General features: G+C 37.4%; 1 protein-coding gene across 1 annotated transcript in view; it reads right to left on the bottom strand.

Annotated features, from left to right (window-relative positions):
- Window positions 1–15,030, bottom strand: part of LOC306844440 (E3 ubiquitin-protein ligase SMURF2-like) — a 55,299-nt gene that overhangs the window by 14,885 nt on the left and 25,384 nt on the right. Inside the window, exons 5-11 of the mRNA XM_079376572.1 lie at window positions 12,493–12,558; window positions 11,003–11,087; window positions 10,721–10,804; window positions 5,844–6,046; window positions 3,994–4,078; window positions 2,888–3,046; window positions 2,699–2,743 (exon numbers count right to left, since the gene is read on the bottom strand). Of these exons, the coding sequence (XP_079232698.1) occupies window positions 2,699–2,743; window positions 2,888–3,046; window positions 3,994–4,078; window positions 5,844–6,046; window positions 10,721–10,804; window positions 11,003–11,087; window positions 12,493–12,558 (727 nt within the window). The remainder of the gene's footprint in view (window positions 1–2,698; window positions 2,744–2,887; window positions 3,047–3,993; window positions 4,079–5,843; window positions 6,047–10,720; window positions 10,805–11,002; window positions 11,088–12,492; window positions 12,559–15,030) is intronic.

Below are 15,030 nucleotides of genomic sequence, written 5' to 3'. Positions count from 1 at the left end.
CATTCCTCAAATATTCCCTTCCTCCCGTTCACTTTCCTTGACACGCAGAAGCTCACTTCTCTTTGCCTGCAGTTTTCCTGCTTCATGCTGCATTTAAGGACTTACAGTAACTGCTCTAAGATCTGGTTTGAATCTGAATCAATGTAAACACAATCAGTCTAGATGGCTTCTTACTGCTGCTTTGTAAAAACAGCCTGAGGTGCATTATCCGAACTTTGATGCATGGGTATGACAAATATGGATATCCGAGAAGATATAAAAGGGGAAATGTCAGCTAAATTTTTGCAGTAGAGTAACTATCAAGAAAATAAGCAATAAAGATTTTTCATACACCATGAATACACGTGTATACACGCTAGTCATTAATTTAAAAATCAGTTTTAAGCTTATATTTGAATGTATAATTTAATTAATCTTGTTATTTTTTACAAATATCATGAACAGTAATCCATTTGACATACTAAAAAAAAAAAAAGAGCAAAATTTTATTAAATAGAAACACATATGGCTTCCTTCATGTGACACTGACTTATGTAGGTAGATACGTTTTTCAAATCTTAATATCATTTCATAAATAATATTTTATTAATAAAATTATTTTTTATTATTTTATTTTAAAAACTCTTATCCAGCATCACACATTATTGAACAATAACGATTATACCAAACAACTTGTGCCGCATATATATTTTTACAATAATTTCAGCCTATATGCATGTATGTGTGTTTTTATATATACACATAATAAATATATACAGTACACACACATATTATGTAAACAAAAACTTATTTTGGATGCGATTAATCATTTGACAGCACTATTTAATATATTTTTTAATAACAAGCTTCATGTTATTTACCGAAACACCTAGCTAGCACATTTTTAGAACACTTTTTTGCCATTAGTGACCATTAGTGATCCTTGAAATGTTGGCTGTGGATCAAGAGGGTGGATCCATCAAAAGACAGCAGCAAGTGAACATGCACACACGCACAGCCACAATCACCCACCCATCCGAAGCTCCCAGCACGCACTTAAAATTACCGACTGATCGTGAGATCATAAACCCATCAAGGTTGAGAGGAAAGCACACAGCACAGAGGATTTTTGCCTGATGACAGAGAGGTGAGATTTTCTGCACTGATAAAAGGCAGATGTTTCGACAGATATCCACATAAACTGTCTGATGCCTTTTCCAAAAGTGAGACTACTGCAGCGCCAGGAACGTTTAGACTGCATCAAGACTCGCCTTGACAGTTGCTTCGCTTGACGGATGACATCTCAATGCAAATGATCTGCTCGGACTTAGGTCTGGTATCTCAGTGTGGAAAACATGGCAATGTGATATAAAATTGAAATCTAGGTAATTAACATACTGTGATTCTGTCTAGTTTATAATTATTTTAAGCTATATTGTAGTGTATTGCACGCTTTTGTTGCTCTATTATCTGCAATAGTGATGCACCGATCAGGATTTTTCATGGCCGATTCCGATACCGATTTTGTTTTTTACAAGCAAACTGGCCGATTCCAATACCGATTTCCGATTTTATTCTTTAAGCAAAAAACAAGAAAGAATGAAAATATACATAAGATGTTTATTTGGTATTTAACAGGCCAAACGGGCTTTTGGCTACAGAAAACAATAACTGTAACCATCTGAAATTAAAGGCAGTAACTGCGCATTAGGTACATTCAATAGAAACATAGACGGCACTGACATTGTTTTTAAATTGGGTTGAAACTACATAAAACTGGTCTTAAATGAAAACATGAACTGTAACCATGTCAAATTAAAGGCAACAATTGCATAGCTACAATCCAAACAACACCATCACACATTCAACAGTCCAAACACAGATGTTACTTAATCAGCATTTGTTTTCATTTTTAAATTTGCTGTAAAAAAAAAAAAAAAAAAAAAAGGTCTTTACCAGTGAAACTAAATAAAACCAAAGTAGGCTATATAAATAAATTATTCCAAAATGTTAAATCAAATAATGTTTAGTCCAACGAGTAAAACAAAGATGCTACAGCAGGCGCTTTTAAAATCAAATCAAGTCAATGTAATTAAGGTAAAATAAAAATAATCATCCTGTACAGAACTGACATTTACTTCTGGCTTTTAAAAGTGCATGCAAGTTTTTTTTTTTTTTTTTATTAATTTACAAAAAGAAGCATTTCAGTTTTGTCACAAGTTAGTCTGTTTTGTTTCTCATCCAACATGTGAGAAGCTGCGCTGAACAACCCGTTCACGGTCTACGTTTGTGCAGGGTGCGGACAGATACGCTCGCCCAACTTAAACTTTTTTTTTTTTTAATATTGTCTAAATATTGGCAGTGCTCATTGAAAAAGCCATATTGATCTATCCCAGTTCAAACATCCCAGCTGAAAGGTAGATGCTTTGGGAAAAGATACTATGCAGGTGCAACGCCTACTTGAATTTATATTCCCCGACTTGTGAGTTTTCACCCATGCGTGCTGTACCCCACCGAATATTCTGGTTACTGCAAGAACATTAAGTGGGAAGACGGAATGTGGGACACGTCCTTTGATCTGTTAGGACAGGAAAAGGGAAACTCGATCTCTCCCCATTAATGCATTCCTCTGGCTCACACGACTCACACAAGCTCACACGCATACAGATAAAATAGATATAAAATGCTCCGACTGCAGAGAATCCGATTAATTCCTTACCTGCTCTGAGGCTCAACAGCACCACGGGAGCCATTCGGACTGGGACTGTAGGAATAAACGTGAAACATGACGGGATGAAACTTCAGCAATATCACAACATCATGCACACTGCACGGCTAGTTCTTGTCTCTAGTAGTTTTTAGGTTAAATGGGGCCTGGTTCTTTCTGATGATGTTGAGTCTGACTCACTTTAGGACGAGGTGCAGGTTAGCAGAGAGACGCGGGTCTGTGAATTGTGTGGTTCGGTTGTTGTGGTCCACAAAGTACACACGTCCGGTGGCTGTGTTTCTTATCTCCCAGCCTGGAGGCAATGGGCCCAACTCCTCACAATTCACATTACTGAGATCCCTGCAGAGAGAGGCAGAGAGGAATGATTACAGTTGCATTTTAGTAATATTATTATACATATTATGATTATTGTAATCATTAAATTAACGATTTACACACATACATACATACACACACATATATATATATACACATATATATATATATATATATAGAGATTTGACCTTTGTCTTTAAGATAAATTAAATTATTAAAATACCACTATAAAAATAATTATATTGGTAATATAGAAACTTCAAAACTTAAATTCAATATTATTGTGAAAATGATTTATCATATAATCATGATTTGATAGTGGAAATGATATTAGAGGAAATGAAAATGCCTAGTATTCATAAAATCTACATTTTAACAGGCTTAGACTGAAGTTCAAGTAAACATGTGGAGGGGAAGACAAAAAAAAAACAACAACAAAGTGAGAAAACAGACAATACAAAAGATCAAAATGACAAAGTTAAAGAACAAAAACCGAGACAAAAACTTCAGGGATGTTGCTTTCAGGCTTCTGCCAAATATCATCAAATAGAGTAAAAAATGTGGAGCACTGCAAAAATGCTCAATGTCAGCTCTGAAAACCTAATTTTTTCAATCACGTTCATGCGCTCGGATAAATGACAAGCAGCTTTGCCTACACAAATACTGGCTAAACGGTTCCCGCATAATGTTTCCAAGTTACTCCAAGTTCACGTCTTCTCAGTTTTTGCCCAAACCAGTTAACAGCACTGAGCTTAGAGGCATTTTTCGCTGATAGTAATATCTCATTGGTCAAAAACCAATAGCTGTATATTACACATTAAGGTTGTGATTTTGTCTGTAAAAATGACTTAATGCGTCGCATTTGGTTAGGACAAGGCACACGTTTCCAAACAAATCCAGTGTAAAATAGAAGTTAAACAAGTGAAATAATTTGAACAGTAATATAACGCGTAAAAAGGTAAAGGAGGTACCTGGGCACTCTGGGGTCGTGCCATGTGCTGACGCCCGTCTGCGTGTGCAGGAAGTACACCTGACCCTGCTGCGTGGTCCTTTGCTCTGTGAACAAACACCAGGGGGCACCATCGGTCATTCACAATGTGAAAAAACAACAAGAGGCTCAAATACAATCATTGTTTATAAGTTTAAGCGTGCACAGTAGTGATACTTTCATTCTTTCACTTTCACTTTGATTCACTGCATCTGATCCATCTCTGTAATCTATGACCGCATCACACAAATTAATCCACATTAGGAGAAAATAATGGATAAAAATAAAAAAGAAGTTGCATTCTATTTGATGTGAACAAAACCACAAAGATCGTGTTAGCCTTCCATATAAGGCTCTTCTTTCTTTAATGAATGTGTTGGAGTTAAAGGAGAAGAGAGCATCATGAATCATTTAAATGATGGAGATGAAGTCACATATTCAACCAAATCACCTTCAATAAACTCTCAAAGTAAGGCTGGGAGATCTGGCCAAAAATAAAATAATTACCACTATTAATCACAATATTATCACTATATATTTTCTCCCATATCAATTGATATTTAACATGATATTCATAATATTAATAGGGAAGAAAGTGCATTTCACACGAATGTAAAAATAAATTTTTAAAGTAAACTCCACAGAATAAACTACCTTTTAATTTAGAGACCCATGTGTTTTATCAATTGATACAAAGTTATTATGAAAAATGTTGTCTAAAGAAAGTAATTCGTAGAACTTTAACAATTTAATCAATCTTTTAAAACATAATTTACAACAAAACTGCATTTTTATTTAAAGAATTACATACTGTATTAATTAAAACATGGACAAAAAAATATCTTGGTTGCATGATAATCCTTAAAATAATAATGCAATTTATTAAAACATTACATACATTATTATTACATTAAAAAGTACATTCTACTATACAATAGTAATATAGTTTAGTCAGTGACTAAAGTTAAACCAAGTTTTTAATCCAGTGGTTTATGCTGAAGATCTTTGTGTTTCTGTGTGTATTTTCAGATAGTTTTACCAAATAAAATGGTGAAATGTTTGCGAGCATGTAAAGTAAACAATACCGTAGATGAAATTTGGTCACTTTATTTTAAGATCCAGTTCTCAATATTAACCAACTACGACAAATTCCTAATTTGTTGCTTAATAGTTCGGAAGGTAATTGTTAAGTTTAGGTATTGTGTAGGATTAGGGATGTAGAATATGGTCATGCAGAATATGTGCTTTATAAGTACTAATAAACAGCCAATATGTTAATAATAGGCATGCTAATGCTTTTTTAGCCTCTCACAACAAACCATTTGATCAAGATGTGGGCTAAATATCAGAAAAAAATACTTGAAAGTTTATTATTGATAGTGAATGGGTTTATTTTTTATGTGTACTGATATATCACCCAGCCCATCTCAAATTCCCCGTTCCACACATGAACTTGACTTGCATGTCATGTCTACAGACCCACATTCAGCTACCGGAGCAGAGAGCACACAGAGCTCTGTTTAACCTGTGTCTATAACCTCTGCCCTCTCCACGGACTCACACACACACACACACACACACACACACACACACACACACACAGACATAGCGGGATTTCCAGGTCACCCGTCTGACCCTGCAGCTGGCGCTGACGGCACGTCGGAGATATTTCAGACGAGCTCTTTTTCTACAGCTCAAGAGACATTTTAATTACTCCTACTGCAGCACAAATTTCCAGCACAAGTGCATGTGTGTGTGCGCAGGGTGTATTTTTGACCTTGGCAAGCTGGTCAGTATTAATGGAAGAACTGGTGTGTGTGTGTGTGAACGAACCGTATCCCTCGGGCAGGTCGGGCGGTGTGTGTAGGTGAGTTCTGCTCATGTAATTTCTGTGTCTCTGAGAGCGAACTTTTCGCTCCTGTACCCGTGGGTCATCCGCAGGAACGCCCGCTGCCCCGTTGGGCGTCATGATGGGTGTGTTCTCATCCACCAGGCAGCTGAGCGGCCGGCCGGGGCTCGAGTACTCAGACGCAGGCCTGTAAGTGTGAAAGAGGAAATTAGTACATGAGGGACAACAGACTACATTAAAATAATTGGAAGGTTTGGCGCTAGCAACTTTAAAGGGATAGTTCACACAAAAATTAAAATTTGATGTTTATCTGCTTACCCCAAGGGCATCCAAGATGTAGGTGACTTTGTTCCTTCAGAAGAACACAAATTAAGATTTTTGACTCAAACCGTTGCAGTCTGTCAGTCATATAATGCCAGTCAATGGGACTCACGGAGTTTGGTATAAACGGAGGTTGGAGTCAGTTCTAAATGGGCGGGTCCACTGCAAATGGGTGGGATTTGTTAATATAGTCTACACCAAACGCAACTCTAAACCTACCCTCTCCCAGACTATTTGCGGCGTAAGTCACTTGCAGGTCTCCAGGCTGCAGCGATACATACTTGGAGAAAAAAAAAAAAAAACATACACAGACAAAACCAACGAGTCTGCAGTCTGTCAGTCATATAATGTCAGTCAATTGGACTCGCGGCGTTAAAAAAAAAACAAAACATACAAACATACAGGGTTTAATTTGGTTTTGTCTGTGTTTTTTTTTTTTTCTCTCTCAAAGCGAGTCCCATTGACTGACATTATATGACGGACAGACTGCAACGGTTTGAGATAAAAATCTTTGTATTCTACTGAAGAAACAAAGTCACCTACATCTTGGATGCCCTTGGGGTAAGCAGATAAACATCAAATTTTGGGTGAACTATCCCTTTAAGGCCATGGATTCGATTCCCAGGCAGTTTTGATCGCAAGGTTTTGAGTCCCTTGAATAAAAGTGTGTGCTAAATGTGCAAGTAAAATCTTAGTAAACATCTTGTTCTAGAAAACACCTAATTTCCAGATTGAGTTTTTTTTCTTTCTGAAATTACAAAATGAAGTCCATTTCCATGGCCCTATCTACATGGTTTGGACTTTGCCGGCCAAAAGAAATAAAAATTAAACCAGCCAAATGTTAGTTTGCTGATCTTAACTGGTTTAAAATGGTCTCCCAGAGAGAGTGGCTAAGTTGGTGATTGGCTTGACAAAATAAAAATAAAAATCCCTTTAAAACCAGCCAACAGGCCAGATTAAGACCAGCAAATCATCTTAGGCTGGTTTATGCAGGTTCATGTAACAATTTGGTTGCTCTGATGGGTTACAGATTCATATTAAAACAATACAAATAGCTATTAATTGTGGAAACCCAAGCACACAATAGTGTGATCTTTTGGTGTGATGCTCAAATCTCAGTAGTACAAAATGTACAGTTGCTTTGGATACTAAATGAATAATGTAACAATGTCAGCACCCTGCGGTCTCCGTAGACAAACACAGACAAGCAGAGCCGTGAGGAGCTGAGTGACTTTAAACGTGACAAAGTCGCAGACCTGCAACCTCTCCAAACAAGGGAGTGAATTTCTGTCCGTCTCCAGCTGCCCAGGTTGACCGTAAGTGCTGTTATTGTGAAATGGAAACATCTAAGTGCAACAGCAGCTCAGCCGTGAAGTGGCTGGCAACACGAGCTCACCAAACGAGGACAGAGTGCTGAATCACGTAGCGCATAAACACAGCCTGTACTCGCGTTCAATATTCCCTCTGTTCCACTCCGTTTCAACACATCCGAGCCTTTGGAAGCAACGTCAGAACCAAAATGATGTTTCAAGAGCTTCCGTGGCTGTGAATTGTAATGTGTGCTGCACACCAGGACTAGTTGCCCAGTGTCGACATTTAACCTCACTAACGTGCTTAAGGCTGAATTGAACCAAATCCCCACAGTCTAGAGGAAAGACTAGAAAAACAGAGGCAGTAGAGTAGAAGCAAAAGAGTATATGGGTGTTTTTGGAATAAAATAGAGTACAGATTGGCTAATTTTATTGCTAGCATTTTAGGCACTAGGGGTCGCACCAACTACTTTAATGCTCTGCCATGACGCTTTAAAGGGGTCATCGGATGCAAAATTTACTTTTACATGCTGTTTGAACATAAATGTGTGTGTTGGCAGTGTGTGTACACAACATCCCTATAATGATAAAAATCCACCCAGTGGTTTTTTAAAAATCTTGATAAATCCAAACCCCCTTTCTCAAATCAAGCCATTCTCAGCTTCTTGGCTGAGCGATGTCACACAGACCCAGGCCCCTCCCACGATTGTAGATTGACACTAGCATCTTACCGTAGACTCGCCCTGAGTGAGCTGTAGACAGTCCTTCATTGTTTCACTGCCGGAGCAGTAGAAGACAAGAATGTCTCCTAAGCGATTGAGGTGTTCTGTTGTTGGATGTAATAATGAAAATAGCAGTCGTCATTAACTCCAGACATCTGAGCCGCTGAAGATGCAGTGGATTACTTTTGTTTTTGAAGCGAATGCGCCTCCCAATCTACTATTATATCTACTAATTTTATCTACTACTTTATCTACTAATCATTCGTGATTCCACTTCACCTCCAGAAGAAGAGAGTATAAGTTTTTTTTTTTAATGAATCTTTGCAAATCACCTTTCCAAATAATGTCCTAGTTAACAAATTCTGCAGCTAAATGCGGCTAAAGTTAAAGGATTAGTTCACTTTTAAAAAAACTTTTTCTGATAATTTACTCACCCCCATGTCATCCAAGATGTCCATGTCTTTCTTTCTTCAGTCGAAAAGAAATTAAGGTTTTTGATGAAAACATTTCTCAATATAATGGACTTCACTGGGACCCAAACGGTTCAAGGTCCAAATGACAGTTTCAGTGCAGCTTCAAAGGGCTTTAAACGATACCGGACGATGAATAAGGGTGTTATCTAGCGAAACGATCGGTCATTTCAAAAATAAATAAAAAAGTTTGTTTCATAAGCACAAACGCTCGCCTTGCTCTGTTCTGTGATGCGCGTTCGTGACGTCACGTAATACGCAATTACGTGGATAAGACCCTTATTCATCGTCTGGTATCGTTTAAAGCCCTTTGAAGCTGCACTGAAACTGTCATTTGGACCTTGAACCGTTTGGGTCCCAATGAAGTCCATTATATGGAGAAATGTTTTCATCAAAAACCTTAATTTCTTTTCGACTGAAGAAAGAAAGACATGGACATCTTGGATGACATGGGGGTGAGTAAATTATCAGCAAAGGTTTTTTTTTAAAGTGAACTAATCCTTTAACAGTCTCATGAGAACGGCTCGTCACCCCATGGAAGAGAGGGGGCGGGCATAGCAGAGCTCATTAGCATTTAAAGGGACATGCAAAAAAACGGGTTGCTGTGAACAGAGCTGTTTTTGACAAGGTCAAAAAGGGTGTTGTTTTACACTACCATAGAGAAATTTTAACCAAAGTATGTTATAGACTTTAATTAAGACCCTAAAGAATCATATCAACTTGTGGAAAATGGGTATCCGATGACCCCTTTAAGCTTGAGGTTGACTATTCGCCGGCCCTATAGAGGGTGCAACAGGATAAGAAATCTTTGAAGTCAAATTTTACGCTATGATTTTTAACAGTTAAAATGACAAATAAATGCATACTTTGAAAGCGCTCCACAAGACGTGTGATTATACCATCTGGATGCTCAAAATTGAACGGGAGAATGCAGGCTTTAAACAGCTTATTGTACAGGTAAGTTAATCGCCATTCCAATCTAATGCGCTGCCGCATTGTAACACACACATAGGCTACAGACAGTAACTCGTACATCACGTGCAGATCACGTGCACACAGAATCATTAAGTAGCGTGGAGTATTGACAACACTGTTCTTTGATTTCTCAATAATATAGCTCAGAAACTGAAAAGTTATAGCATTTTTTAGTAACTAGAATGCACAGCTTCACTATTAGTAGAGAGACGCTGCCAATAGACATGTGGCCAGTGCTGTGTCAAATGCCATAGCTGTGAATAAGGTGTTCGAGTCTCAGCTCAAACTTCAGGCTTAATTCTTCATTAATGACATCATCAGCAACTTTGAAAAATCTGAAGTCATTCAACCCCTATTTTGCACCCTAAATACACTCAATGAAAAAATATTTTCACACGCCTTCTATTATATGAGGTAAATTCATTTACGTTGGAGATGCTGTCCTGGGCAGAGTTCCCCAAATAAAATAAAAAAAATATATAAAAAAAAAAAAAAGTAGATCGTAGAGACCAAAGGGTTTGGGAATCGGAGTCCAGACCAGCGTTTTTTCTAGATCTTCGTCTTGGAATGTTGCCTGGAATGTTTCTCGATCTTTATGGTTGAGTGTTTCCTTAAAAATTCATGAAGTGGGGATGCTCCCCGACATGGCTTTATATCTTTCAGCTGTATTCTGGATAAATTTGGGTCAGTGTCTGAGATGGCAAAGACGACAGATGTGGCCGACGCACATTTTCCTGTTGTGCGGCACACGGGTACACACATACACAAGAATCACTGTCCTATTCAGCAAAACCACCTCAAACCCAATGACCTGGACAGTAATTTGGGGTAAGTCAAAATGCCTTTATCCTACAAGACTTTGCTTCAGTCTGCAAAACCATTTGGTTGTCTAAAATAAATAAAATTAGAAAAAAAATTACTAAAAAGTAAAATCAAAATAAAACTAATAAAAAGTAAAGAAACTACAAAGAAATCAAATAAAATAAAATAAAAAGTATAAGTATAAAAAAATAAAATAGATTATAAAAAGTGAACTGGGACTACAAAGGAAACCTGACCCCACCTGGTAGGTCTCTCCCATTGGGTGCTGCGTGTGATATGATTCAGATACTGGATCCGGCCAGATGCAGTTCTCCTCTCCTCCCAGCTGCAGAAAGAGCACAAAGAGACATTCATACAGACGAACAAACAGACAGACAGACAGACAGACACACGCACATGGCGCAGGAACAAACACAGGGGTTGCATAAGAATGCTGGCTGTTACTGTTCAGTTGATCCAATACTGAACACTGTTTTATATTTAAGCACTCATTTAGTTGCTTTTAAAGAGTTATTTCACGTACCCATCAGGCAGGTCATTGTCAAACAGACGACTGCAGTCCACGACTGGCCCTCCGGTGCCTATCCTGTCCCTGGACTGAAGACTAACTGTCGATACAAACACACATAAATAGGCTGTTAGATGAATCCCATCTGTGATAGTTTTGGGTGTGACAATGTGACAGCAATGTTCAAGATGAGTGACACACATAGCATAGATATTTTGCTATTTTGGGGTGTATGTATGCATGTGTTTTTGAAATGCATCATACAAAAGTGTAATTTTATTAGATACGGATATAGCCATGCAATATGAAAACTGATCAATAATAATAAAAAAAAAACAGGACCTCAATTGAGACTGTTTTAGAATTTGTCATTAAAAAAAAAAAAAAAAGTTCACAAGGGATAAAAAAAAAAAAATGCATTTAATAAAATAAGGCATTAAAAAGATCAATTTAAAAAATATATATATGGTCACATACAAATAAGGCATTTTTTTTTATAATTGATCCATTTTAAATAGAAAGTGATCTAAAAAAAAATTGTAAAAAAACAATATTTGCAGATACAGATATAAATCATGGATAATTTTTTTTAAATAAAAATATGCATTTAATAATAATGCATTTTTAAAAAATTAAAAAAATGCATTTAATAATATAATGCATTTAAAAATATCAATTAAACAACCCAACCCAATAATAATGGCGGCAGACACAAATATACCATGTTTTTATGCAAATAGTGTGCAAAAAGACATTTAGGGTTAGGGGTATGTTCTAAGTGTTTAGTATAAGCTATAGTAATAGTAAAGCTTGCTTTAGGGTTGGGGTTAATAACTACTTGCTTATATTCATGTGACTCATCAAAACGCATATGAGACAAATCTTGACGTGACATGAGGACATACAGCAGTGGTCTCAAACTCAATTCCTGGAGGGCCACAGCGCTGCAGAATTTAGTTCCAAGCAGCTCCAAATCACACCTGCTTGGAAGTTTCTAGTAATCCTGAAGAGCTTGATTAGCTGGATCAGGTGTGTTTGATTAGGGTTGGAGATAACTGTGCAGGGCTGTGGCCCTCCAGGAATTGAGTTTAAGACCAGTGGCATACAGGCATATCAGAGGGTTGTTTGAAACTCTCGGCCATGGGAAAGCATTCATCTTCTGATGAATGGCTGCTTGTAAAAACTGCGGTGTGGCCATGGGACGTGCAACCCGGGGCGCAAATACATCAGCACCCCACAAACCCTTTCTTGATGAAGGAAAAATGCGGCATGAAAGAAAACCACAAAGTAATAGCAAAACACAACAGATAAATCAGACAGAATGAGCACGTTTTTCCTCCTTAGCTCCCAACCTCGGGACATTTTTAGGGCGTCGAAGTTAAATGCGTGGGTTTAACCATCATTAACGACAAGCTTTGAAGATGGTGTGACTCACGGGATAAATGGCAGATGTGGCAAATTCCTGACAGGTCTATTCCTTGAAACAAGTAAAGCTTGTGACTCACCTACTAGCTGTCCCCTCACAGTATCGCTGTCATTGGGCCCCAACTTGTTCAGGTCCAAACGCTGATCTGTAAATGAATGAAAGAGGAAAAAACAAACAAACAAACAAAAAAAAAGTGTCAGGAAAAAGAAAAAGGTTGAGAAACCAAAGAGCCTGCGTGTCATAACCTCTGACCTCCTCGCTCGGCAAACCATCGGAGACTTAAAAAACAGCCTAAAACGCTCCACATTTCATGTGAGGTCACATACACTGCAGCACTCTGTATCAGCGTGTGTGTATACAGAGGCTGCTTTATTCCTCTCAGACTGTAGATGTGCTGATAGGAGTGAGACGCTTCCAGAAACACGCTGGGGCTCTCTGTCATTGCCGGAAAGAGGGAGACAGGAATAACAAGTAGCCTGCAGACATTAGAGAGGCCACTATCTGTTCTCGCTCTCACATAGATACACACACAGTCAGATCAGGATGCACAGCTAGACTAAACAGGGCTGGAGGAGCGTTCATCCATCCCAACACACTCCACCTCACATGTAAACCTCTTCATATGGTCAAACACCTGCAAAGAATGAGGACCATGATTTTATGGCTGAATGTAACTTTTACTAAAGACTAGGGATACACTGATAGGGAACAATGACAATTCAAAAATAAGCTCAAATGATTACAAAATACTTTAATAAAAATAATTAATCAGACCAGTCACGATAACCCCCTTTTTTTTTTTACAATGAAAACTATCTAATAATATTTAATAATGTAGCTGTCACTAGTACATCATGCATTTAATGTACTTTCATCACAATAATAAAAACAACTGTACTATTGACCGATATTGATACAGTGGTCACTGGTACATTGTGCAGCTTATAATTTTATCATAATATAAAATAGCCAAAATTGATCTGATATAGATATAAACTTCACACACTGCTCACAAATTTATCTTCAACTTGAAAAAAAAAAAAAATTGATAATATATATATTTGCTTGAAATAGATAGACATTATTGAAATGTATAGAAACATAAAATATATATACACATTTAGATATATTTATATATTTAGATACTCATTTCTGCATATTTACCAAATGTATACAAATATACAGAAATTTATAAATTATGGAAAACAATATTACAATAACAAATAGACTATTTCAATATCTATATTTCGATAGATAGAAATTTATGTTTCTATATAAAGCAAGCAAAAGAAAAGGAAAAAGAGAAAGAAGTTGAGGACGATTGAGAGAAATAGGAAGAGGAAATATATAAATGAATAGGGAATTTTCTGAGAATTTACATTAGCTAAAAAAAATTAAAAAAAATATTTTGCTCTTAACTTTTTTTTTTATATTAAATAATTTCCTATTTAAGACCATGCTTCTTACTGACAGACTGAACGGGAGACTGATGAAGAGAGTAGGGTTGTAAGAACATATCGATACACGCGAGTATTGCAATATTTTATTTGGCGATACTGTATCAATTCCCAAAAATGGAATATCGATATTTAAAAAAAAAAAAAAAACATACAAGATTCATGGCGGCAGTTTGGTTTTGAGTTCATATCCTGACCGCTAGAGAGCAGTCTTCATCTCTGAACTTAAACAGTGACAGGAAATACTAGCATCAGGGCACGCAATGTTAGCGTTAATATAGTTTGCTGCCAGTAATGGAGGATGAAAGAATTGTTCCAGTTCTCGTTTCAGTGTGGCATCATTTGGGCTTTTGTGGTTTCCGCCACAAAAAAATAGATTTTGTACATATACATTTAACTAAAGAATCCTGCAAGCACTTGAATTTCCCCCCTTTACTCGCACTGCACAAAAAGTGGTTCAATAACGTTAAATGTTACAGGGACTGATTATTGCAAATGCAGATCCCAGTGTGTTCTGGTTAAACAACTTATTTATTGCTAAGGTTTGCATATGGTGGTGTGTCCTTAATGACAGCTTTCCTAAAAATATATCCTATTCCTAAAATAAGAAATAGCCCAATATATCGCTTTGCTTACAATATCGCAATGTATCGTATCGCAACCCCTGTATCGTATCGGCAGATTCTTGCCAATACACAGCCCTAGAAGAGAGAGAATGAGAAAAGATAGAGAAAGAATGATGGCAAAGAGACAGAAGGGGTGCAACAGGAAATGGTGAACTGAATCACTTCCAGCTGTGGGAGCGGCTGCGGGTTTCCTGTGCTTATCCAGGACAGTGGTCACGCTGGAGGGTTTCTATTTTCTTTAAAATGATCTTAAACGCAAAAGTGGGGCTGGAACGCAGCCAGACAGACTCGCACCCTAAACATACTGCAAAAAAACAGGTTCTTGTGCAGCCAACAGGAAAGTGACGCACAAATAACAGGACATCTTCTACCTGAGACAGACAGGGGTCTTCAGCCAAAGTAAGACATATCATTGTCCAAAAACATTGTGGCGAGTTTTATTTAAAGGTTGACCACTTAACACACACAGCAATTGTAGTACATACTGGCTCTGAGCCAATTATACACACACAAGTACACTTGAAATCTGCCTGA

Source organism: Barbus barbus (genome assembly GCF_936440315.1).
Source record: "Barbus barbus genome assembly, chromosome: 3".
Classification (NCBI taxonomy): domain Eukaryota; kingdom Metazoa; phylum Chordata; class Actinopteri; order Cypriniformes; family Cyprinidae; genus Barbus; species Barbus barbus.
The sequence above is the reverse complement of the archived record's forward strand: the minus strand, read 5'-3'. Positions and strand labels throughout refer to the sequence as shown.